Raw genomic sequence first — 24,948 nt, forward strand, 5'->3', positions numbered from 1 at the left:
CCTTGAGTTTTCTTTGTTGTGCTGTTCAGTTCCTCATCTCGTTAGCCTCTCTCAGCTGTCATGTAGTTGGACTGATTGCTTCCCTTTAAATTCCGCCCCATAATGCATTACTGGGCGGCTTAAAATAATAGACGGTGGAGGTGCAGTAGACATCGCATATCTAGATTTTAGTAAGGCTTTTGACACTGTCCCACATAGAAGACTTATCAATAAACTGCAGTCATTGAGCATGGACTCCCATATTGTTGAGTGGATTAGGCAGTGGCTGAGTGACAGACAACAGAGGGTTGTAGTCAATGGAGAACATTCAAAACAAGGTCATGTTACCAGTGGGATTCCACAGGGATCTGTACTGGGACCAATTTTGTTTAATATCTTCATAAGTGATATTGCAAAAGGCCTCGAAGGTAAGGTTTGTCTTTTTGCTGATGACACAAAGATATGTAACAGGGTTGATGTTCCTGGAGGGAAACGCCAAATGGAAAAGGATTTAGGAAAACTAGAAGAATGGTCAGAACTCTGGCAACTGAAATTTAATGTGGATAAGTGCAAGATAATGCACCTGGGGCGTAAAAACCCAAGGGCAGAATATAGAATATTTGACACAGTCCTGACCTCAGTATCTGAGGAAAGGGATTTAGGAGTAATTATTTCAGAAGACTTAAAGGTGGGAAGACAATGTAATAAAGCAGCACGAAATGCCAGCAGAATGCTTGGATGTATAGGGAGAGGTATAAGCAGTAGAAAGAGTGAAGTGCTTATGCCGCTGTACAGAACACTGGTGAGACCTCACTTGGAGTATTGTGCGCAGTACTGGAGGCCATATCTCCAGAAGGATATAGATACTCTAGAGAGAGTTCAGAGAAGAGCTACTAAACTAGTACATGGATTGCAGGATAAAACTTACCAGGAAAGGTTAAAAGACCTTAATATGTTTAGCTTGGAAGAAAGAAGAGACCGAGGGGATATGATAGAAACTTTTAAATACATAAAGGGAATCAACTCGGTAAAGGAGGAGAGCATATTTAAAAGAAGAAAAACTACCACAAGAGGACACAGTTTTAAATTAGAGGGGCAAAGGTTTAAAAGTAATATAAGGAAGTATTACTTTACTGAGAGAGTAGTGGATGCATGGAATAGCCTTCCTGCAGAAGTGGTAGCGGCAAATACAGTGAAGGAGTTTAAGCATGCATGGGATAGGCATAAGGCTATCCTTCATATAAGATAGGGCCAGGGACTATTCATAGGATTCAGATATATTGGGCAGACTAGATGGGCCAAATGGTTCTTATCTGCCGACACATTCTATGTTTCTATGTTTCTTATACTTCTTCCTGGAGTGTGTGTGCATGCTGATCCCATTTCCCAGTCTGCTACTAAAGTTAAGTGCTGTACTTTTATCTGTTATTTTCTGTTTGCTGGATCCCAGGTGACCCTGACTCCCTCCGTGTCTGGTGTAGGGAGCCGGTGGTTGTGTCCCCTCACTATTGTAGGGTGTTCAGGGGTTATATAGTCGAGGTACGTGGATATGCAACCATCCACCTCTGGGATCTTTGCATAGGCTGAGCAGCCAGGGAAAGTGCTAGGTCTTGTGCAGGGGTCTCCCCTTGGTTCCTTAGCTTTTGATCCAGTGAGTCATATATGCATGTTGCTTTGTCTTGTTTCCTGTACACCGTCCGTGACAGATGTCTCCTGATACTCAGATACGCCAAGGATGTAAAGAAGGGATGAACTGTATAGCAACCAGTCACAAGAATAATATTCTAAACACTAGCAGGTAACTTGAATATAATATATTTAGAACTCACCAATAGATAACAAGAACTGCATGTAATAATAATGAATAATGGTCCAAACAGATGATGACAATAAGGTAATGGAGCAGACAAATTATGAAGAGTTCCTTCAGATCAACTTTGAATATAAATACTGTGAACTAAATATCTTTTTTTAGTCTAACATATTTTACAAAGAAGGGAGCCATATGTGAACTCTAATTATGTGCAAACAGTAGAGCCACTTAAACTAACTGATTACTATATATTTGTTTACTGAATAAAATATAGCATGCATAATAAATAGTATATAAAACATATTGGGGCAGATTTATTAACCCTGTCTGATATTTAGACAGCGTAAACCTACCTAAACTCAAATTGCATATGTATTTTTTAACTTACAGGGATATTAGCATTTTTATATTCAGTTATGATTGGCATTTTTGCAAAAGTTGCAGCAGGAGGTGAAGTTATTTGTGTTAACACTAAAGAAATTACATTAAAACTTACATAGAACCTTTGCCCAGTTGCCTTATAAGTTGGCTAGTACTGAAACAAAGTCATATGATATATTGGCTATAATTTGCCAAAAGGCATGTGGAAAGAGAAGCTTGGTGTAAACCAAAAACTCCATACCACCAAAAACCGTTCAAGGGAATTTATAATTGCCTTTACTCTTCTTTTTGGTGTAGAAAAATGGCAAATTGACAGATTTTCAACTTTTCAATGCATTTGTAACTTTTCTAGCGGCAATGTGCATTTTCACCACCTTTGCCAAGTCTACGAAGAAGGTGCGTGGTGAGGGCAGAGCAAGGGCATCGCGAGGGCTGGGCCATTGGTCCCGGCTGATTTATTTATCATTATTTAAGCCAGATACTGGGCTCTGAACTGGCATAGATTTAATTATGGCGCACGGAGAGGGCAGGTAATTTATGACTAGTCCTGTGTCTCATCATAAATTACGTGCCTCCTCCAGCAGTACAGGCCCTATCAAGGCTGCCATAGCACATGCCTGCCATCATAAATCATGGTCTTTGTATTGTAACAAAGTTATAGTTAGTTTGTTGGCTTTAAGCACAAAGGATGTATGTGTTGGGAGAATTTCCCATTGTACATACCAAACGCCTTACCTATTTTACTACAAAATGCTGATTTGGCCTTTTCATCTGTCAAAGGGACACTTTATTCACATATCACTGGCCCCTCTATTCCCTTTCCCTTCCAGAGTATTGCAAAAATGCAGTAGGGAAACTGATCCCAAAACTGGGGCCATCATTTATAACACCAGACGTTTCTCTGAGTCAGATAGAGTAACGTTGCATGCCGTAACTCCCTGCCAACAAGCACACAAATTGCCAAACTTTTCCATCATTTGTATTTGGCTCAGGCAAATAGAACTGGCGGAGAGTAGTGTTTTTGAGTGTTATAACAATTGGAACAATCCTATTAAGTCCTCATGCAAACAACCATATTCTACGCTTTTTCAAACAGATAGTACACTGACCCATAAAAGTCAATAGGGCTATTGACACATCTGTTTTTTTTTTTTTAACCTATGTGTCAACCTGGGCACACAATGCACATGAAAAATATCTGTTTTTCAAGGATCAGTTTTTTGAAGACTGAAAATTGGATACAGCCGTGTGCATGAGGCCTTAGAATCACGAAGGAAGCCCCCACAAGAGATTAGTTGGGCACAATTGGCTAGGAGGTTTTGTTTAACCTCCTCTGGACCAGAAAAACAAGCTCTATGAAATGTTAAACTTGACTTCACATGTGTCTTTCTTCAACTCATGTCCTGTAGCTATTTCACATAAAAAGATTAGTTTATACAGTGAAAATCATATCTTTACAAGTTCTGGAACCTTAACCTTTCTAGAAATAGTAGGGTAGATTTACTAATACTTTAAAGCAAGGTAAACTTAGGCAGTCTTAAACTGTGCCATATTTATGATAGTGGCTGATGCCAGATGCTAAATCTGGGGCACCTTTCGACTGTCTAGTCTAATCTAATTCTGCGCTACCTATTTTTTGACTATATGTTATACTCCAAACATGTGCCAATTTTTTACACATTTTACAGCACATGATATAGCATTTTAGTCACTCATCTTACCAGTGATGCCTCACACACTTTCTACTAAGCCACGTCCCATTATCAGACAAGGTGGAGAAAGTGTCTGAAATAGTTAGGTAAAAGGCATGTACACCCGATTTTTGCCGCAAATAGTGCCAAAATCCTGCCCTTATTTTCAATAGTAAATCTGCTCCAGAACTAAATGGAAAAATCATTGCTTCTTTCAGGTGTTGGAATTTCAATGTAAACTTATTTGTCAGTCTCATTTACTTATCTTATTACAACTAGGAATAATGGAGTATATAAAACATAACTTGCTGGACTATGCAACAAATAAAAGCAATTTACAACCAAATGTTTACTTAGAACAGCACCCGGATGCATGGATTTATGCTGAAAACAATATTCATAGGTTCTAATATGTTATAGCTGATGATATACACTACATGATCAAAAGTACTTGTATATCTATACCTTTGTTGAACTTTTAAGTTCAGATATATAGGCATTAATGTTGCACCCATTTAGCTGTAGGAGCATTGGTGGTGTTGGGCACCAAAGGATATTTTGTAGATTTTTTCCTTGTATTGAGGTGTCTTTTATCATCCCAGAAGTACACCTATGTCAGATGGGTATGTGCTAGCCTAAGATAGGGAAATAAAAGGTAACCCTAATGGAAGACAGGGATGATGTGCATGAATTGTACTGTTTCATCTATTTATTGTGAAATATGTTTTTGCTAAATATATGACACTTTTAGGTTCTTAAGTATATTTTTCGGTGAAGATCATGATATCTTACACACGCACTTATTGTACATAATAGTAGCACTTCCTGTGTGTTAAACAGTTGTTCTCGAACCAGTGTGTCAACCAAACAGATTTGGCTTGGCCAAATCCTATAGGTGTTTTTCTGGCAGTTCCCTGATCGTAACTCTTTAGTCCTTATACAGGGATCTGGAATTCGCTGCAGGGGAACCACCAGGCTGCTACCTCCTGCAGTAGTCTCTCTGTTTGGTTGACAGCTGATCCATGAGGGTCAAGAGACACCGGTGCGGGGCATAGAGGGTCAAGCAAAAGCATAGTCAGGGACAAGCCAAGGTCAAAACAGGCAGAGTATGTGCAATCCAATAAACCAAGGTCATGGCAGGCGGCTCAAGGTCAGTATGGAAATCAGGCAGAGAACAATCAAGTATGGGAAGCGGGAAGAATTTGATACATGGGCAAACAAAAATAGCATACCTTTTTAGGATATTAGTGGACTAGAACCTATCGCTCAGGCATCCTCCAGCAAGGTAAGGTGCCTTAAGTACCCCAAGGTGGTCAGCCATTGGCTGGTGTATGCATGCTGGTCCTTCAGGAGCAGGAGGGAGCATGTGCGCAACCTATAGGCAGAGGAGAAAGTCCTTAGCAAGCAAGCAGACTGCAGCCTGCATGGAGGGACAGAGCTACCATGGCGGCAGGGCCTGCCAGGAAGGAGAGAGATCAGGAGGTGGGTCAGTGCCACCAGGATCCATAGTGGGTAATTAAAGCAGCGGCAGCCACAGGCCGCTTCTGTAACACCGTGCATATGTCAGAGTTGGCGTCCACTATCAAGGAGCACCACAAATATCCACAAGGATGCTCCAATGCATTAAGGGTAATTTATTCAAAACATCTAGTGTCACCATTAAACAAACCACAGGCAACGTTTTGCCCAGTCCTGCTCTTATGAAGCTCATTAAGGCTTATGAAGCTTATTAAGGCTTATGCTTATTATGGTTGCCACTGTGTAGACTGCCTGAAACATCACTTGTGGCTTTCTTTACTGGTGACCCTGGGTGTTCTGAATAAATTATCCTAATTGCATTGGAACTTTTGAGCTGTCCCTACTGTTGGGTTTTTACTCTGTACTTGTTGAGTTGCATTTCAAAAGCAAATAAAGTAAAAAAAATCGGAATTAAATCTCTGCTGTCCCCATGTCCTCTGAGTGACTGAACATCTACACCTACATCCAGAGGCAGGTGTCCAGCAGCTTCAGAGAGAGAAACAGAGTGAGGGAGAGAGAGAGAGAGCTGGGGGTGGAGAGAGGAGGAGTAGGGGGAGGCAGGTACCCCTGCTCTGGCAGTCAATCAGTCTGATCTAAGCTCTGCCCTCCCTCTCCATACACTCTGCCTGCAACTGACTTCCCCAGGGAGAGCCAAGGAGCCACGCTGAAGCACAGGACTGCACTTTGCAACGGATGCTAAAAGGACACTGGATTATTAATTACAGGATCTGGTAGCAAAGACCTACAGCAAACACTGACACTGCCTAGGAAGGTGAGTTATCTGTCATATGCTGGAGTCATAAGAAAGTAGATTGTGCATTAATATTAACTAACATTTACAAGTAGTTTTGCAAGTAAAAGGATATAACAATAATAATCAAATATGATTTAATAATGAATATAAATGATATTTTCAGTGATTTTGAAAATCAGTCCTTTCCAAAAACTGCGTCCAGTTTGGAAGACATGCTTATTATAAAAGAATGCCTTGTATTTGTTCTGCTATGACTTTGTGCAATAAAGAGTATCAAGTTCTCTCAAAGTTGTATATTTTCCAGCATTGGAAGAAAACACTTCTGTATATTTGGAAATGTCTATAAATGGTGTATTTGGACTGATTATTTCTTACTAAAATGTATTTTACAGGGGAGCGGTGCGCCTCCATGTATAAATACTGCATTAGGGCTTAAATTATTTTTTTTTAAAATCATCCATGAAAATTCAATGTCAATTCAACCCCTATGCTTTGTAGTATATTCAGTGGGGCAGGAGATCACCATAACCATAACATTCTCTATGGGAGAGATCTAATAACAATGCATACTGTATGGGTGTCCTTTCAGGGAGGGCAGGGACTTGTCACTATATTAACTCTTTCACTTTGTTAAAAATAAAAGGTCTTCAGCGTAGTTTAAATATGCTGTACAGATCACTATTGTGCTTTAAGGGCTGCACTTACTTGCAGATTGTACAGGGTTAAATAGCAATTTCAAGTGGAATTGCCTTTCTTAATAAGGTCCATAACATTTGCTTGAACCCACCTACTTCATCCCAGCCTGATGCATTGACACACTATATTAGGCCTGAATGAAAGAGAAAATTGTGCCGGATAATTACATAATTTTTTGCAAATTTTTCTTTCATTGGAATTGCAAATGTGCAGTGGGAGTGTGTCCCGTATATAAGTCTTGGCTGGTAAAAAAATGCTTTAAAGTTTTAATATGTAGCAGTAATAAAGCGACAGTCAACTGCTCCAATATAGCACTGCTTAGTTACTGACTTGATGCCACTATGGATTTGCTTTGCTAAAATACTATAAATGTAACATATGTGCCCAGAGTAGACTGTTGAGTTCCTATGTAGCGCAGTACACTGGAAGGTAATAACTTCTAAATTTTTAGAACATGAAATTCTAAATCAATATAGATATAGAAGTGTGTTCTAAGCCTAAGAAGACAAAATAAACCATAGTAAAACGTTTATATTGAACTACTGCCTTATGCTGAAGCTCACACCAAAGCCATGAATTGCATTACTAAAAACTCACAGATATAAAATATAACGTTATTTCACAACCGTTTGCTCTGCAAGAGGTAGTGATCACAAGCTGTCGGGAATTTCCTGGGTTCAGCGTGATGTTTGCATGCTCCCTTAATTCAAAATACCTCCTGATACCTTGGACTAACACGTTATCTTTGACTGTGTGCAGTTATGTAGACTTGTAGCTAGATGTTCCATCAAGGCAAAGTGGCTTGAGTGCACCCCCTTGGCATTGAACAAAGTCGCACCAGGCACCTCCATCCACACTGTATTATAAGTACCATGGGGGCGAGGACCTATGTGAGATTATTTACTGTACAGGTAAAGGCAGATGTGTATTTGCTGATGGTGTAGTACTAGCTATACAAGGCCTGAATACAATCTGGCCTAAATCCAAAACCATGAGATTCACTTTGAGCCTTTAAAGGGTTTTCCAGCCTCTTGAACATTTTTCTTCGAAAAATGTAATTCTTTCAAATAAACCGTGTAATGTTCCCCTTACTACTCCCCTGCTGTTCTTGTGTCCTTTGCTTACTGGGTCCACAGCAATGACATTTTGACACATGTGTGACCTCTGCATCCAATCAGTGGTTGTAGTGGTGACCTCAGTGGTGTCCATCGCATGTCGAAATGTCATCACTGGTGGCCATGATACAGAGATCAATGTGGGACTCGGAAAGCAGTGATGCAGGAGAAGCAAGGAAAAAATTATTCTGGTTATTATACTTTTGGTATAAAAAAAATCTGTTTGCTGGACAACCCCTTGAAGACTGGCCTTTCAAATCCTTATATTTAAATAATAATAATATTTATGTGGAATTCTTCTTCCCTGACTATGCATCCACATAAAGAAAATCTTAGTAGCCACTCCAGCTTCATTCTACTATTTGGGAGTTTCTCATACATCTTCATTAATATATTATTACTTACTGAACATTTTGCTACATGAGATATGTTACTACTGTACTGTATATTGTTATGGTTGTTCTACAATTGATTACATATCATTTCCAAATCTTATATAGTAAGGGTACTTACTAGCGTATTTGTTTTCCGGTGTTGAGTTCCGTCACAGGAGCTCAATACCGGAAAAAAACTGATCAGTTTTATCCTAATGCATTCTGAATGGAGAGCATTCTGTTCAGGATGCATCAGTTCAGTCCCTCTTACGTTTTTTGGCCGGAGAAAATACCGCAGCATGCTGCAGTTTTCTCTCCGGCCAGAAATCCTGAACACTTGCCGGAATGCCAGATCTGGCATTAATTTCCATTGAAATGCATTAATGCCGGACCTGGCCCCAAGTGTTGCGGCAAAACGGATCCGGTTTTACGGTCTGTGCATGCGCAGACCTTTAAAAATAAGAAATAAATAAATACCGGATTTGTTTTTCCGGATGACAATCGGAAAGACGGATCCAGTATTGCAATGCATCCGTTTGTGTCCAGATTGCCAGATCTGCCTGCCGGAATCCTCTTCTGCAAGTGTGAAAGTACCCTAAAACCTTCAATTCATTTCAAGTTAAGTTATTGTAGGTGAATAGGAAAGTCATGAAACATTATATTTGATATGTGTTTGGACTGCAAGGCCAACCCTGAGGGTGAAAGTGATGTACGGCTAACAAGTCATTGTACCTGATGCACCCTGCTAGGTGGCACTGTTGTATTAGAATAGCCACAGAGATGAGGGAAGGGACTGTTATATGCATTGTTTACATGTAATAATTCAGTACCACTTTCTGTATGAAATCACAATGCTTCGGGGACCCGCTTTGCTGTCTCGTAATTTGTGCAATATCTACTGTTCCTTAGCAAAGAGGGAAGATGTATAACTAGCGCAGCACAGAACGTCACCCCAACCTGCGTGTTAGTCAGTCATGCAGGGAAGTACTGGTATTCAACCAGACACTATTATTATTATTAATGACCCGGGTGCTGCAAGTTCATTTATTTTACAACATTGAACATTTTATTGGATGAATTATCTGGATTCAGTGGTTTGGCTCTCGTCAGTTTTAAGATTTAATAGCATACCTGAAGAATTGGCCTGTTGCCTCCTGTTTCTAAGAGTTGGGGATTGGCACTAAGCTTGTTATGACACATGTGGGGGGTATGAGATATGTTACTAGTGCAGCAATGTTTATGTCCGCAAAATACACTCGTACACTACTGCAAAATAATAATTTCCTTTTTCTATGTCTCAGGGATTTAGCCTGTCAGTGATGGGGGAGGCGAGGGTTAGATTTCAAGGTCTATATGCTATTCTAAACATGTTTTTATTTATTTTTTCGTAATGAAAGTAAAATTTTAGCTTTTTTTATTAAGCCCAAATTATGCAAAAAAATAAAAAGACAAAAACGATTGCACTCAAGAACTTGAGGTGTTGCCCATAGCAATCGATCAGATTTCGTATACCAGTCAGAATATAAAAGCATTGACATCATCGGTTGTTGTGGGAAACAGCTCCAGTTCTTGTCAGCACTAGAATTCGCACATAAGGCTAGACCTATTTAAAAGCTTCTAAGGCAAAAACATTTTGCAGATCTAACAATGCAATATTAGGACTTTTTCACACAAACTCTTTTTTTCTACAGTTTAAACTCATGCATTTCGAGCGTTGTAAAGCCGTTTTAAGCATATTGGCATTTTAGACACTGGTCTTAAAAAGTTACAAACTTTCACACAACTTTGCAAATATGGATAGTATAAGCTATAAGAAATGTTTGTAATATAGCTTATCAGAGAAAAATGCCATGTTTGTCCCCCCCCCCCCCTTCTTTAAAATGACTTTGTCTCTGAAATTTATGAGAAATCCGTCTTAATGAGAGTCTGCTCACTGAAAGATCAGAATGCATATTCGCAAGGGTGGAGTGTGCAAGGGCTGAGTGAGACAGGACTCCATCAGAGACACCAAAGAGACTGTTGTAGCTAAATAGTATGTTTTCATCTGAACCCAAGTGCTTTATCCATATCCTTACAGGTCAATACTGCTTTGTACTGTTTTCTATGACCCTAGGACTGCTTCTGAGTGAGTGAGAGTCTAGCATACAGATGAGAAAACTGCTAAAAATGCCAGATACAAGTAATATAATGGCCAAAAATTGCGTTATTCCTCATCTACACACATTGCACTATTCATTAATGCAAAGTTTGTTAAAAGTTAGGTAGAGGTCTGCTGCCTCTTCCTAGGCCTGTGACATCAATGTACTTCGGTCACATGGCTTAGGTGCAGCTCCGCCCTATTCAAGTCAATGGGGCTGAGCTGTAATATCAAGCATTACCACTATACGATGTACGGTGCTGTCCTTGGAAAGCTGCTTTAAGCCTGCATCATTCACCAGAGCTTTGGTGAGTGCAGCATCTCCATGAAACAGCTGATTGGCAGAGGCACCGGGACTCGGACCCCCAAAAATGTGATAATGATGACCTATCCTGAGGATAAGTCATCATTATCTTTCAAGCATAACCCCATTAAAGATTTGCTTCACAGCAGCTACATGTGTTTTAGACATAATAGACCGAAGGGGACTGGAGAGTTTTCTAGACTTGCTCTGTGACATGCAGAGGTAATGGAGAAGGGATGGGGAGTAGATAAGCTGTGACCATCCCTTACTCACCACTGGGCAGCACAGTGGTGCAGTAGTTAGCACTGGTGCCTTGAAGCACTGGGGTCCTAGATTTGAATCAGACCAGAGACAACTGCATAGAGTTGATATGTTCTCCCCGTATTTGTGTGGATACTCTGGTTTCCACCCACACTCCAAAAAAAAAGGCAAATTTGCTTCCTACAAAATTTACCCTATTGTATGTTGGGGTTTAGCCACTATATGACAGCCACACATTTATTCCTGTGCTGAGTCCCTGTGAGAAAAAGTGCATTACAAATGTTTAGCATTATTGTGAATGATGGATCATGTATAAACCTATGCAGAGACATTTTATTTGTCACTTTAATCCTGTATTTAATGAGAATTGCTGGCTGCTAAAAAAGTGAACAGTACAGATCAGGAAGTGTTGACATAGTATTAGGCTATGTCAACACTGCGCACGATTTTAGGACTTTTTTAATATAGCTAGTAACATGGAAAATGTAAAAAACTATTTAAGAAGTATGTTTAACATAAAAACTTGATTTAAACAATGTCCTTTTCTGATAATGCATTCCCTTTAACCACTTGCTTACTGCAGCACGACTTTATATGTTGGGGTAGTAAGCTGTTAACTATAACCTGCCGTATAAAAGCAATTACGATTTGCCGACACATTGTGGTGCTGCTGCTGATTGCTGTGACCTCACCACCATTAAACAGTCGTGGTCACAGCGAAGATCCCGGAGACCACTTCGGCATCTGATTGTTGGGACAAACTGTCACTGTGATGAAAAGACGACAGATGTGCGCTCAGCTAAGATCCTTGATGTGAGCGTGACCCCTGCTGGTTGTAAAATTAGCTGTGAACCTGCTGTCTGTGAATTTCATAAATATATAAATAAATAAATATATAAATATAGGTATCAATTTTAGCTATACTTAGTACAGCTTTTTGTGTGCAAAAACATGCATATTTTAAATTTTTTTTTTAAAAGCCAAAAGCTTTAAATGTCCAAATTTCCCCAAGATTAATTCCTTAGAGCAGGGTTCAGGAACCTGGGGTATTCCAGCTGCTGTGAAACTACAACTTCCAGCATGCACACTTGCTCAGCTTGTCTTGTAACTACCAACGAAGTGAAAGGAGGATTCTGGGAGTTGTAGTTTAAGAATACATGGAGTACTTGAGGTTGTTGATACCTTAAAAAAAATAGTAACTTTGAAGGAGTTTCTAATGTTTTGGCACTGAATAGCATCTGTTCTGGCAGTGCCATGCTATTGAACTAGCAATAGAAAAATTGGCCTCCAAAATCCAAAATACTCTCCAGTCCTTTGAAGTCTTGCAGTGAGCCCAGCTAGTAGATAAATAACACAAACATACAGAAATGGGTTTAGAAATGCTTTGGTTTGAAATCTTTGGTAACAGTTAGAAAAAAAGTTATAAGAAATAATTTTTTTCATATTTTCAGCCTTTTCTTCAATATATTTTTTTATACTATATCTGTCATCTAATGGCGCAAAAGAAAGGTCTAATGCGCCATGTAAAAAAATAATATTAAAAACATGAATGTTGGCACAGAAAATAAACACTCTGGTAATTAAGAGGTTAAAACAATTTTAAAGTTTTTTTTTCCAGGATTTTTATATTGATAGCCTATCCAGGCTATCAGACCGCTAAAGGGCTGACGCGCCAAACCTCTGCCAATCAGCAGTTGCCACACAGAAACCCTGAGTTCATGACCTGATGAGGCCATGTGTTGCAGTTTTCAGCAAAATAACTGCAAAAATTATATACAGTACATCCATATTTAAAGTATATCATTATATATTGCGTGGCACCGCTTAATAAACAGGCATTATTATGAAAGGGGTTGTGCAACTTTAAACTTTTTTTTTTTAAACAGACTTTTAAACAGACCTCATAGAGTGTCCAGACCCGTGGTGGCGATCATACTTACCTGGTCCCCATCGCTGAGTTCTGGCTCCATCACTCCAAGACCACCTTCACAAATCCTGGGTCTCTCAGAATCAACATCTTGTTGATAGAGTTCATGTCACTGCTGCAGTCAGTCACTGGCCGCAGCAATCACGTGACCTCTCTCAATAAGATATTGATTGTGAGAGACCCAGGACATGTGAACGCGGCCATGGAACAAAGGAACTGGAACCCAGAAGCAGGCACCAGATAAGTATAATCACCACAATGGGTCTGTCTACTCTGTGATGTCTGTTAAAAAAACATTTGCACAAGTTGCACAACCACTGTAATTTTTATTTAATTATAGTTTATGTTAATATATAGAAATATGTCTTTAAAAGAGAGCTCGGCCAGCAAGGGGAGTGTGGAAACCTGTTTAACCCATTATATCTCTGGCTTGGTAACAGCTATAGATATGGGACTGGTCTTGTTTGAAAGCTGACATGATTTTAAAAAAAAAACAGTATCACAGCATTATCTCCTGTACAACAGAAGATATTGTCACGGATGGTGTTGCAGAAAGCTGGAACTTATAAATAAACATCCGACTGGCTTGATCCCAAACTAAAGAGCGTATGGGTGATCCCTATAAAACCCCTAGAGCTCTCCCTGACTGCTATGCCCATGCAAAGATCTTTATGGCAGATGATTGCATGCCCACATACCTAATACTGTATGACACCTGAAAACCCTATAATAGTGAGGGGACACGACCACCGGCTCCCTGCACTTAATACGGACGGAGTCAGGGTCACCTAGAATCAAGCCAGCAAGGAAACACAAATAAAGGAAAAGGACTTATCTGAGGAATCAGCAGCAGCAGCCTCCAGCAGTGAACACAATCCAGGAAGTAGTATAAACCGCAGTGAGGCAGTATGAGAGGAAATATAAAGGGAGACAATTAGTGTAAATAGGTGACAGCTGGGAGAAGGAAAGGAGATGACAAAGTGAAACCAAAACAAAGAACTTCATGCAAGAGGTAGAGAAGAACGTCTGAGAACTGGCGGTGACAGATATACAGTCAGGTCCATAAATATTGGGACACAATTCTAACATTTGTGGCTCTATACACCACCACAATGGATTTGAAATGAAACAAACAAGATGTGCTTTACCTGCAGACTGTCAGCTTTAATATGAGGGCATTTACATCCAAATCAGGTGAATGGTGTAGGAATTACAACAGTTTGCATATGTGACTCCCACTTGTTAAGGGACCAAAAGTAATGGGACAACTGACTTCTCAGCTGTTCCATGGCCAGGTGTGTGTTATTCCCTCATTATCCCAATTACAATGCGCAGATAAAAGGTCCAGAGTTCATTTCAAGTGTGCAATTTGCATTTGGAATCTGTTGCTGTCAACTCTCCAGATGAGATCCAAAGAGCTATCACTATCAGTGAAGCAAGCCATCACTAGGCTGAAAAAAAACAAACAAACCCATCAGAGATAGCAAAAATATTAGGCGTGGCCAAAACAACTGTTTGGAACATTCTTAAAAAGAAGAAACACACTGGTGAGCTCAGCAACACCAAAAGACCCGGAAGACCACGGAAAACAACTGTGGTGGATGACCGAAGAATTATTTCCCTGGTGAAGAAAACACCCTTCACAACAGTTGGCCAGATCAAGAACACTCTCCAGGAGGTTGGTGTATGCGTGTCAAAGTCAACAATCAAGAGAAGACTTCACCAGAGTGAATACAGAGGGTTCACCACAAGATGTAAACCATTGGTAAGCCTCAAAAACAGGAAGGCCAGATTAGAGTTTGCCAAACGACATCTAAAAAAGCCTTCACAGTTCTGGAACAACATCCTATGGACAGATGAGACCAAGATCAACTTGTACCAGAGTGATGGTAAGAGAAGAGTATGGAGAAGGAAAGGAACTGCTCATGATCCTAAGCATACTACCTCATCAGTGAAGCATGGTGGTGGTAGTGTCATGGTGTAGGCATGTATGGCTGCCAATGGAACTGATTCTCTTGTATTTATTGATGATGTGACTGCTGACAAAAGCAACAGGATGAATTCTGAAGTGTTTCAGGCAATACAGGGAGTGCAGAATTATTAGGCAAGTTGTATTTTTGAGGATTAATTTTGTTATTGAACAAAAAACTCATTAATATCAAAGCTGAATATTTTTGGAAGTAGTTATTAGTTTGTTTTTAGTTTTAGCTATTTTAGGGGATTATATCTGTGTGTGCAGGTGACTATTACTGTGCATAATTATTAGGCAACTTAACAAAAAACAAATATATACCCATTTCAATTATTTATTTTTACCAGTGAAACCAATATAACATCTCAACATTCACAAATATACATTTCTGACATTCAAAAACCAAACAAAAACAAATCAGTGACCAATATAGCCACCTTTCTTTGCAAGGACACTCAAAAGCCTGCCATTCATGGATTCTGTCAGTGTTTTGATCTGTTCACCATCAACATTGCGTGCAGCAGCAACCACAGCCTCCCAGACACTGTTCAGAGAGGTGTACTGTTTTCCCTCCTTGTAAATCTCACATTTGATGATGGACCACAGGTTCTCAATGGGGTTCAGATCAGGTGAACAAGGAGGCCATGTCATTAGATTTTCTTCTTTTATACCCTTTCTTGCCAGCCACGCTGTGGAGTACTTGGACGCGTGTGATGGAGCATTGTCCTGCATGAAAATCATGTTTTTCTTGAAGGATGCAGACTTCTTCCTGTACCACTGCTTGAAGAAGGTGTCTTCCAGAAACTGGCAGTAGGACTGGGAGTTGAGCTTGACTCCATCCTCAACCCGAAAAGGCCCCACAAGCTTATCTTTGATGATACCAGCCCAAACCAGTACTCAACCTCCACCTTGCTGGCGTCTGAGTCGGACTGGAGCTCTCTGCCCTTTACCAATCCAGCCACGGGCCCATCCATCTGGCCCATCAAGACTCACTCTCATTTCATCAGTCCATAAAACCTTAGAAAAATCAGTCTTGAGATATTTCTTGGCCCAGTCTTGACGTTTCAGCTTGTGTGTCTTGTTCAGTGGTGGTCGTCTTTCAGCCTTTCTTACCTTGGCCATGTCTCTGAGTATTGCACACCTTGTGCTTTTGGGCACTCCAGTGATGTTGCAGCTCTGAAATATGGCCAAACTGGTGGCAAGTGGCATCTTGGCAGCTGCACGCTTGACAGTTATTTTGCGCCTTGGTTTTTCCACACGCTTCTTGCGACCCTGTTGACTATTTTGAATGAAACGCTTGATTGTTCGATGATCACGCTTCAGAAGCTTTGCAATCTTAAGAGTGCTGCATCCCTCTGCAAGATATCTCACTATTTTTGACTTTTCTGAGCCTGTCAAGTCCTTCTTTTGACCCATTTTGCCAAAGGAAAGGAAGTTGCTTAATAATTATGCACACCTGATATAGGGTGTTGCTGTCATTAGACCACACCCCTTCTCATTACAGAGATGCACATCACCTAATATGCTTAATTGGTAGTAGGCTTTCGAGCCTATACAGCTTGGAGTAGGACAACATGCATAAAGAGGATGATGTGGTCAAAATACTCATTTGCCTAATAATTCTGCACTCCCTGTATTATCTGCTCATATTCAGCCAAATGCTTCAGTACTCATTAGACGGCGCTTCACAGTGCAGATGGACAATGACCCAAAGCATACTGCAAAAGCAACCAAAGAGTTTTTTTAAGGGAAAGAAGTGGAATGTTATGCAATGGCCAAGTCAATCACCTGACCTGAATCCGATTGAGCATGCATTTCACTTGCTGAAGACAAAACTAAAGGGAAAATGCCCCAAGAACAAGCAGAAACTGAAGACAGTTGTAGTAGAGGCCTGGCAGAGCATCACCAGGGATGAAATCCAGCGTCTTGTGATGTCTATGCGTTCCAGACTTGAGGCTGCAATTGACTGCAAAGGATTTGAAACCAAGTATTAAAAAGTGAAAGTTTGATTTATGATCATTATTATGTGTCATTACTTTTGCCCCATCCTGTTAGTTAATCTGTAAAGATAAAGTTAACATTGCTGTTTTTTATAGCCCCCCTAAAAAATAATAAAAGTTATTAAATACACTATATAAACTCCAAAATGGTTGCTAAAAACACTACAGCTTGTCCCGCAAAATTCATACAGCTAAATTGAAGAAAAAATTAAAAAGTTATGACTGCTGGAACTGGTCCTCAAGGCTAAAATTAGACATATCACTAAGGCCCCTTTCACACGGGCGAGAATTCCGTGCGGGTGCAATGCGTAAGGTGACTTCAATGGGGCTGTGCATATGAGCGGCGATTTTCACACATCACATCACATGCTCTATGTTGTGCGTTTTTCACACAATGCAGGCCCCATAGAAGTAAATAGGGCTGCGTGAAAATTGCAAGCATCCGCAAGCATGTGCGGATGCGGTGCGATTTTCATGCATGGTTGCTAGGTTACGATCGGGGTGGGGACCCGATCTTTATTATTTTCCCTTATAACATGGTTGTAAGGGAAAATAATATCATTCTTAATACATAATGCTAAGTAAATTAGGGATGGAGGGGTAAAAAAAATAATTAAACTCACCTCATCTACTTGTTCGCGCAGCCCAGCTTGTCTTCTTTCTTCTTCTTTGAGGACCTTGGAGGAAAAGGACCTTTGGTGACGTCACTGCGCTCATCACATGGTCCATCACCATTAATTATTTTATTTTATTTTTTAACCCCTCCCTACCTAATTTACTTAGCATTCTGTATTAAGAATGCTATTATTTTCTCTTATAACCATGTTATAAGGGAAAATAATAAAATCTACACAACACCGAACCCAAACCCGAACTTCTGTGAAGAAGTCCAGGTACCAAACATGCCGATTTTTCTCACACGCATGCAAAACGCATTAAAACGCTTTGCACTCGCGCGGAAAATTTGTGCATTTTCCTGTAATGCACCTGCATCTTTTCCCGCAACGCAACCGCAATGCCCGTGTGAAAGAGGCCTAAGGGGTTAAAAAATGCACTAATGTCGCCTGAGTTGTGTGCCAACTAGATTTAGTTCAGACATAAATTTAAAATTTACAGTAAAAGTTACATATTTGGGAGGGTTTTTTCAATTTTAACCCCCTCCCAGACTGCCGTTATACATGTATGGCAGAAGTCGGATCTTTAAATATGGTGCCTGCAATCGAGCACAGCAAGTGCCATAGCCACAGGGATTTTGGTGTTTTAAACAGCAGACACCCAAGACTAATGTCTGCAATCAGCGATAATAGTGATCACAGACATTTAACCCCTCAAATGCTGTGGTCAAATGTGACCATAGTATCTGAGAGTGGAAAACCAGGGGGCGCCGCGATCCTGGGTCCTGGATTGTTCCCCCAAGTAACGAAGCACTTGGGGGAACAAAAAAAAACCAGAGAGGCAAATAAATAAATTACTGAATCTTTTCTCATAAATTTATATATCAGTCTACTCAGCTTCTCCTGCTATATAACATGCCACCTGCAGGTTGAACTGTATTTTCATGGTGGCGGGTTCCCTTTAAGTGTAGGTATAAAATATCTGAGTACATGTACATGACAGGTGTATGTACTTAGCAAGCCTGCCTTGCTCTCATTTAAAAGCCAGGATTTTTTATCTGGTGCCGGATATGACCAAATACAATATTTCATATATATCTCCTGGGCATTGATTGAAAAGCAGTATACTTTTCTAGATGCACTTTCATTTCATTGACCCTCCTATTGCAGAGCATCACACTATAATTATATCACACTAGATAGTTTGATATATAATATATAATAGCTGCAATACCAAATACAGCCTGTGAACAAGAGGGTCAGTAGTAATCTCTACTTTCCAATGTTTTAGTTTTGTTTTCTACTTAGGCTTGTTTCACACTTGCGTCTGCCAATCCGATAGGTTGTTCTGGCTTGGAACAGCCAGCTGGCCCCATAACCATAATGTGGTCCGGAAGTAATCCGGCAAATATGCAGAGAAACGGCTGGACAAATACCTTTTTGTCTGGCTGATTGACGCCAATCTGAGGTTTGCAGTCACCTATGCTATGACCATTTATATGTTGTCAGTAATAATTCAAAAGTTTAGATAACTTTTAGAAATGTACATCAATAAAAATATGTTAAAGAAAGGGGTCAGATGGAAAATATAAGCCCTTTGAAGTGCCCCATCCTGTTAGTTAATCTGTAAAGATAAGCGTCTGATAGATCTTTTGGAACTCATTAACAGGATTTCATTTCTTGGAGACAGAATTGATTCTTGCTTTTTTTGTCTTTTTTTTTGTCTTCAGACTTAACAGTCTGGCAGTGCAACTTAAAATGATGCATTCATGTTAATTGCTCAGAATCAGTAACTCTTTAGTATTCATGCAACTATTGGACAGGAGGTGGGGGAACGGGCGCGGTAGTAGAGGCCTGATGGTGGTGGTAGTCCTAACGGTGTCTATGGTCCTCTGCTGCGCTCCCTGGGGCCGGTGCACAGTGAATGGAGGGGTTTACCCTTTGTTATCCTTGGGGGAAACATCCTGGTGAAAGGTCCCCTGCCTGTTGGTGGTTGGGCTGCCTTTGGTGTTGGTGAGCTGTGGGGTGGAAGGCAGGAGGACAAAGAAGGCCGACATGGTCAGTCTTCCTATATATTCCTATATATCTGTACTTTCTCTCTAATTCAGCCAGACTGATACAATTTTTTTCTCTCTCAATACTTTTGCACTACAATGCCCATCTGCTTTTAGGAAGACCTGGGAACCGTAGACAAGTGAAATGAAGCCAAAAAGCGTATCTGTAATGGCTGCTAAACATCCAGGATAAAATGATAATTTTCTTCCTCATGGGCAGGTGTCAGAGCCTGGCTTCTCATCACCAGGCTGGCTCCTCCCCTGCGATGTTCCAGTTCTGCTCATCTCTTTAAGGGGGTTTTCTGAGACTTTTTTTTTTTTTTTACTGAGGACCTATCCTCTGGATAGGTCATCAGTGTCTGATTGGTGGGGGTCTGACACCCGGATCCCCCACAAATCAGCTATTTGAGAAGGCAAAACTAACTTCTCACAAAGCTGAACAGAACATCAGCCTTTCTAGAGAGGAGAGGTGTAGCAGCCCCACCTAACTACTGTTACCCTGGACTGGACAGTAACCCCATATGCCACTCTCAGGAGAACAATGCATCATGGCCTGAATACACACAGACCTCACCATAATGCCTCCCCAACTGCCTACAGTAGCTCACAGCTCTAGCCTGTTTCACCTGATGGAAAACGTTGTCAAAATACAACTTTATTCATCAGCGTAGGCAAACTGGCTGCTTGAAATCAAGGGGACAGCGACACCTGAGATTCTAACCATGCGCCCTTCTGTTTCATTTTCAGTGTCTGTGTGGTGAGCCGATCTTCAGAGTACCTGGCCGCGACTCACTGCGCAGGCGCCAACTCAATACATGCAGTGTTTTGGTATATGGAGTTTTAATGGTATTATTGAGGTTAGTAGATGTAAAAATGCATAGAAAAATGCGTACAAAATGACACAATTATCATAAATATTCAAGCAAGCATTTTCACATGTAATTTAAAATGATATACTGCCATACATTTACACAGTATTGATGTTTACCTTGGTAACAGGTGGATTCATTATGATTGTACTGTCACTAGTGATCAGGCTTTGGATTAAGTATTGACATCGCAAAATGTAAATTTAAAAGGGTTTTATTTTTTTACTGATGACCTATCCTCTGGGGGTCTGACACCCAGGACCCCTGCCTAACAGCTGTTTGAGAAGGCATCTGTGCTCCTGTGAGCGCTGTGACCTTCTCGCAGTTTACAAAGCACGGCTCCGTACATTGTATAGCGGTTGTGCTCTTGATATCGCGCTCAGCCCCATTTATTTGAATGGGGCTGATCTGCTCCTTGGCCACATGACCCATGAACATGTCGGTGCTACTACTTTTTGGACCCCCACCAATCAGATACTGAGGATAGGTCATCAGTAAAAAAAAAAAAAAGGTCGGACAACCCCTTTAATGTAAACTTAATTAAAAACTATTTCCTCTTTTCACATTCCAACATTAAATGATTTTTCTAGCTTTTTGCACTTTTTTCATTTTGAAGACAAGCCTGCTCCACCTGTTGAAAAAAGTATAACCACCTGCTCCCCAACACTCTTTTGCGGCTCCCTGACTCTCTTCTGTAGTCTTCCGGTAAACTTTCAGATGGATGGGGTCACGTGCGCTGCAGTCGAAGACTGGCCTCAGTGATGACATGTCCCCAATCAGCATGTGACCCAGCAGTGACTTACCACTTGGGGACACATCTACATTAAGACCAGTCATTGGCTGCAGTGGTGTATGTGACACTGTCTGTGCAGAAGACCATTGTCGAGAACATGGGACCAGCCAGAACAGAGCGGCAGTGAGCAGGTGAGTATGGATTTTCCCATAGGTGCAGCAGGCTGTGATGCACATACAAAAAAAAAAAGGTGAACAGCCCCTTTAAGCCAAACACTAGAATGGTCACTCAGTTCTTGTCTTGAAGCATTTAGGCTAGATATACTCCACTATTAAAGCCAACTGTGAGGTAACAGAGTTTGTTGGATTCCCAGTGGAATTGGTGGTTGATATTGGTTTATGAATGATTATGTGGATAATTGATCAACGCAAAAATTGAAAAAAAATGTAAGTAACGTCTTAATTTAAATCTTAATTAAATCTTGCATTAGGATTGGTTAATGTACGAGTACATGTAAGATTGCCATCTGATGAAATGTGAGATTTTTTGATGCAGAAACTTTGACTGTTTCCATGATTAACCATGACTCATTATGCATTCTGATAAATTGGTTGCAAGCGGTGAACTAATTTGTTTTTTGGCTAAATACAATGTAAAAGATGATCTGTCATGTCCTCACAAAAGTTCAACAGGCTGCATGCCTTTGGAGCCAAATCATCACTGACTCCAGAGGTGTTTTTTATTTATTTTTTACTTCTAGCTACTCCCATTCCACCAGTACTGGTGCGGTTCGCTAGTCTGACATTTCCTATTTTTTGCATCTTGTCAGCTTTGCTGTGTAAACTGGGACTGAATCAGCAGCCTAAGGGCTCATGCACACACACGTATTTTCTTTCTGTGCCTGTTACTTTTTTTTTGTGGACCATATGCAGAACCATTTGTTCCAATGGGTCTGCAAAACTAAACGGAAGGTACTCCATGTGCATTCCGTTTGCGTATGTCCATATTTCCGTTCCACAAAAAAATAGAACTTGTCCTATTATTGTCCGCATTACGGACAAGGATAGTACTGTTATATTAGGGGCCAGCTGTTCCGTTCCGCAAAATACGGAATGCACGTGGATGTCATCCATATTTTTTGCGGATCATAAAATACAGTCATGTGCATGAGACCTAAGGCAGGATAGTAGCACTATACACAGAGACAAAACTCTCTATGCATCACCTCTGTCAATTCCTGTTCCCTGGGGGAGGGGCTATACTCTATACACTTTTCTCTGTCACTAAACTCCTATTTATTTAAATTATCAGATATGCCCTGCTAATGTCTATACAGGACAACGCAGTATTGAAATGTACACCTCTAGTATGGTCCTTCCCAAGAAAGTTTTTAAAGATAAAAAATAAATAAATAAATAAATAGCTATATCATATATAAAGGAAGATGTTCCCTTTAAGGTTTGTTCAATTAAACGTTAGACTTCCTTAGGGATGCTTTGTATTTACAGTAAAGGGAACCTGGCATCAGCTTTCCAGCTATTAAATAGAATACACTGCAGGCTAGGATAGTGTATTGTCATTTCAAGCATGTCCATGTTACTTTCATTAAAGCATACCTGAGTATTAAAAAAAAATAGTTTCTATAATGGCTCCATAATTCTCTTTCTGTCTTATTATTCCTTGTTTCAACTGCACAGCTACATGCATTTCACTCACAAGCAGTGGTTGTCTCCCTTCTCTTGAATATTCCAGTACTGTATGCAGTGACCTTACTTCCTTTCTATGCTTGTTTACTTCTAGGGGAGCTCAGAAAGCTGTTAAGGAGGGGAAATCACACTTACAGAAAACTAGGAGGCTTAGAAGCAGTGTAGAAGCAGTTGTTTTATAAGGCTCATTATCTCAGATAGTTCTGACATGTCCCCACTTGTGAATCTCTGTTACCAGGGATAGATCTTGCCTGACAACAGGCAGTGGACTGCAAGTAAGGTGGAAGTGAAACCCCTAATGGCCATAACTTTACAGCTTTTTTCAAGTGAATGCAGACATATTTTTATAAATGAAGGGATTTAGAAATTTGCTGGTTGTACCATCCTCTATTAAATGAAATAAAATTGTGTGAAAGTGCAGTGACTCTTTAACCAGTTCCTGACCACCCACATTAATCGCGCAGCTGCTGAACAGGGGGTCCGCTGACAGTGACAGCAGGGCACTCCATAGAGAAGGTAGAGGTGGTTCTTCAGTGTCTCTGCGTATACAACTCAGGAAGCGCTATACCATATCCCGTTCTAGCCCTAGCGATCATGTGACCGCGGGGCTAGGAGACTGCAGGAGCTGGCACATCTTTCAAGACCTCGGTCAGTTCTGCAGTGAGGCTGTACAGTGTTGTATAGCGCTGTACAGCCTCTCTGGGGGCTGTATTCCCCCTGTAACTGGGGCTTCTATGTCAGCCCCAGTTACATGAGAAATCAGCAATTAAGAAATAAAAAGGAATGTTAAAATCCCCCCCCCCCCCCAAAGGTCTTGTATGGCCTCATAAGAAGGACACAAAGTGTAAAATACAAAAATAAAAAAATTAGAAAGTGTTTTATATATAAAAAAAGTTTCAGGTGTAAAAAAGCAGCTTTTTGCCCTTATCAAGTAATAAAAAAAATGGTAAAAAATAGAAAAAAAAATTTGCTGTTCTATAACAACCGGTTAAAATCTCCCATGATCTACCCCATCACCTGAACGCCGTAAAACAAATAAATAAAAATAGTGCCAAAACAGCAATTTTTTATAAAACTGATATTTTTTAGCAAAAGTATTATAACATGAAAACAGCTACATAAATTTGGTATCACCATAATCGTTTTAACCTATGGTATAAAGTCATCATATCATATTATAGCACAAGGTGAACCCCCATAAAAATTGAAAACACTGACAAAATTGCCCACCTCACTTCCCAAATTTTTTTTAAAAAAAGACGATCAGAAAGCCTATTGTATCCCCAAAATGGTACCAATAAAAACAATAGCTTGTCCAGCAAAAAATTAGACCTCACACAACTCACTGAATAAACAAATTAAAAAAAAGTTATAGCCTTTAAAAATCCATCTCGGCAAATTCCATATTATAAAATCCAGATCCCCAAACAGCACACAACCACAAATGGGGTGTTTCTATATTCAGGAGAAATGGGTAAGAAATTGTGGGGTGTCATTCTCATTTTATGCCTTATGAAAAAGAAAGTTTGGGCCTAAAACACAATTTTCTTAAAAAAAAAAAAGAGGAATTTTTCATTTTTACAGCCAAGTATTTATAAATTCTATGAAATGCTTGTGTGGATCAAAGTACTCACTAAACCCATAAAAAAATATTTGGGTGGTGTGGTTTCCAAAATGTCACTTTTTTTTAATGGGCTCATTTATGGGTGGTTTCTATTATGTAAGCTTCTTCTTAAATATGTTTGAAATAAATTCAGGGGTGTAGTTTCTATAATGGGGTCATTCATGGGTGGTTTCTATTATGTAACCTCCTCAAAGTGACTTCAAATCTGAATTGGTCCTCTAAAAATAGATTTTGGAAATGTTCTTGAAAATGTTAAAAATTGCTTCTAAAATTCTAAGCCTTCTATAACGTCCTAAAAAAATAAAATGACATTTACAAAAGGATGTCAACATAAAGTAGACATATGGGGAATGTTAATTCATAACCATTTTATGAGGTATCACTATCTGTCGTAAAAGCAGAGAGATTCGAATTTAGAAAACAGTG

General features: G+C 40.0%; 1 protein-coding gene across 1 annotated transcript in view; it reads left to right on the forward strand.

The window, feature by feature from the left end:
• The first annotated feature begins 6,004 nt into the window (after nt 1-6,004).
• CHRDL1 (chordin like 1) overlaps nt 6,005-24,948 on the forward strand; it is a 98,181-nt gene continuing 79,237 nt past the window's right edge. The window contains 2 exon segments of the mRNA XM_044305971.1: nt 6,005-6,154; nt 20,338-20,447. Of these exon segments, the coding sequence (XP_044161906.1) occupies nt 20,406-20,447 (42 nt within the window). The 5' untranslated portion in view covers nt 6,005-6,154; nt 20,338-20,405.

Source organism: Bufo gargarizans, chromosome 9 (assembly GCF_014858855.1).
Source record: "Bufo gargarizans isolate SCDJY-AF-19 chromosome 9, ASM1485885v1, whole genome shotgun sequence".
Lineage (NCBI taxonomy): Eukaryota > Metazoa > Chordata > Amphibia > Anura > Bufonidae > Bufo > Bufo gargarizans.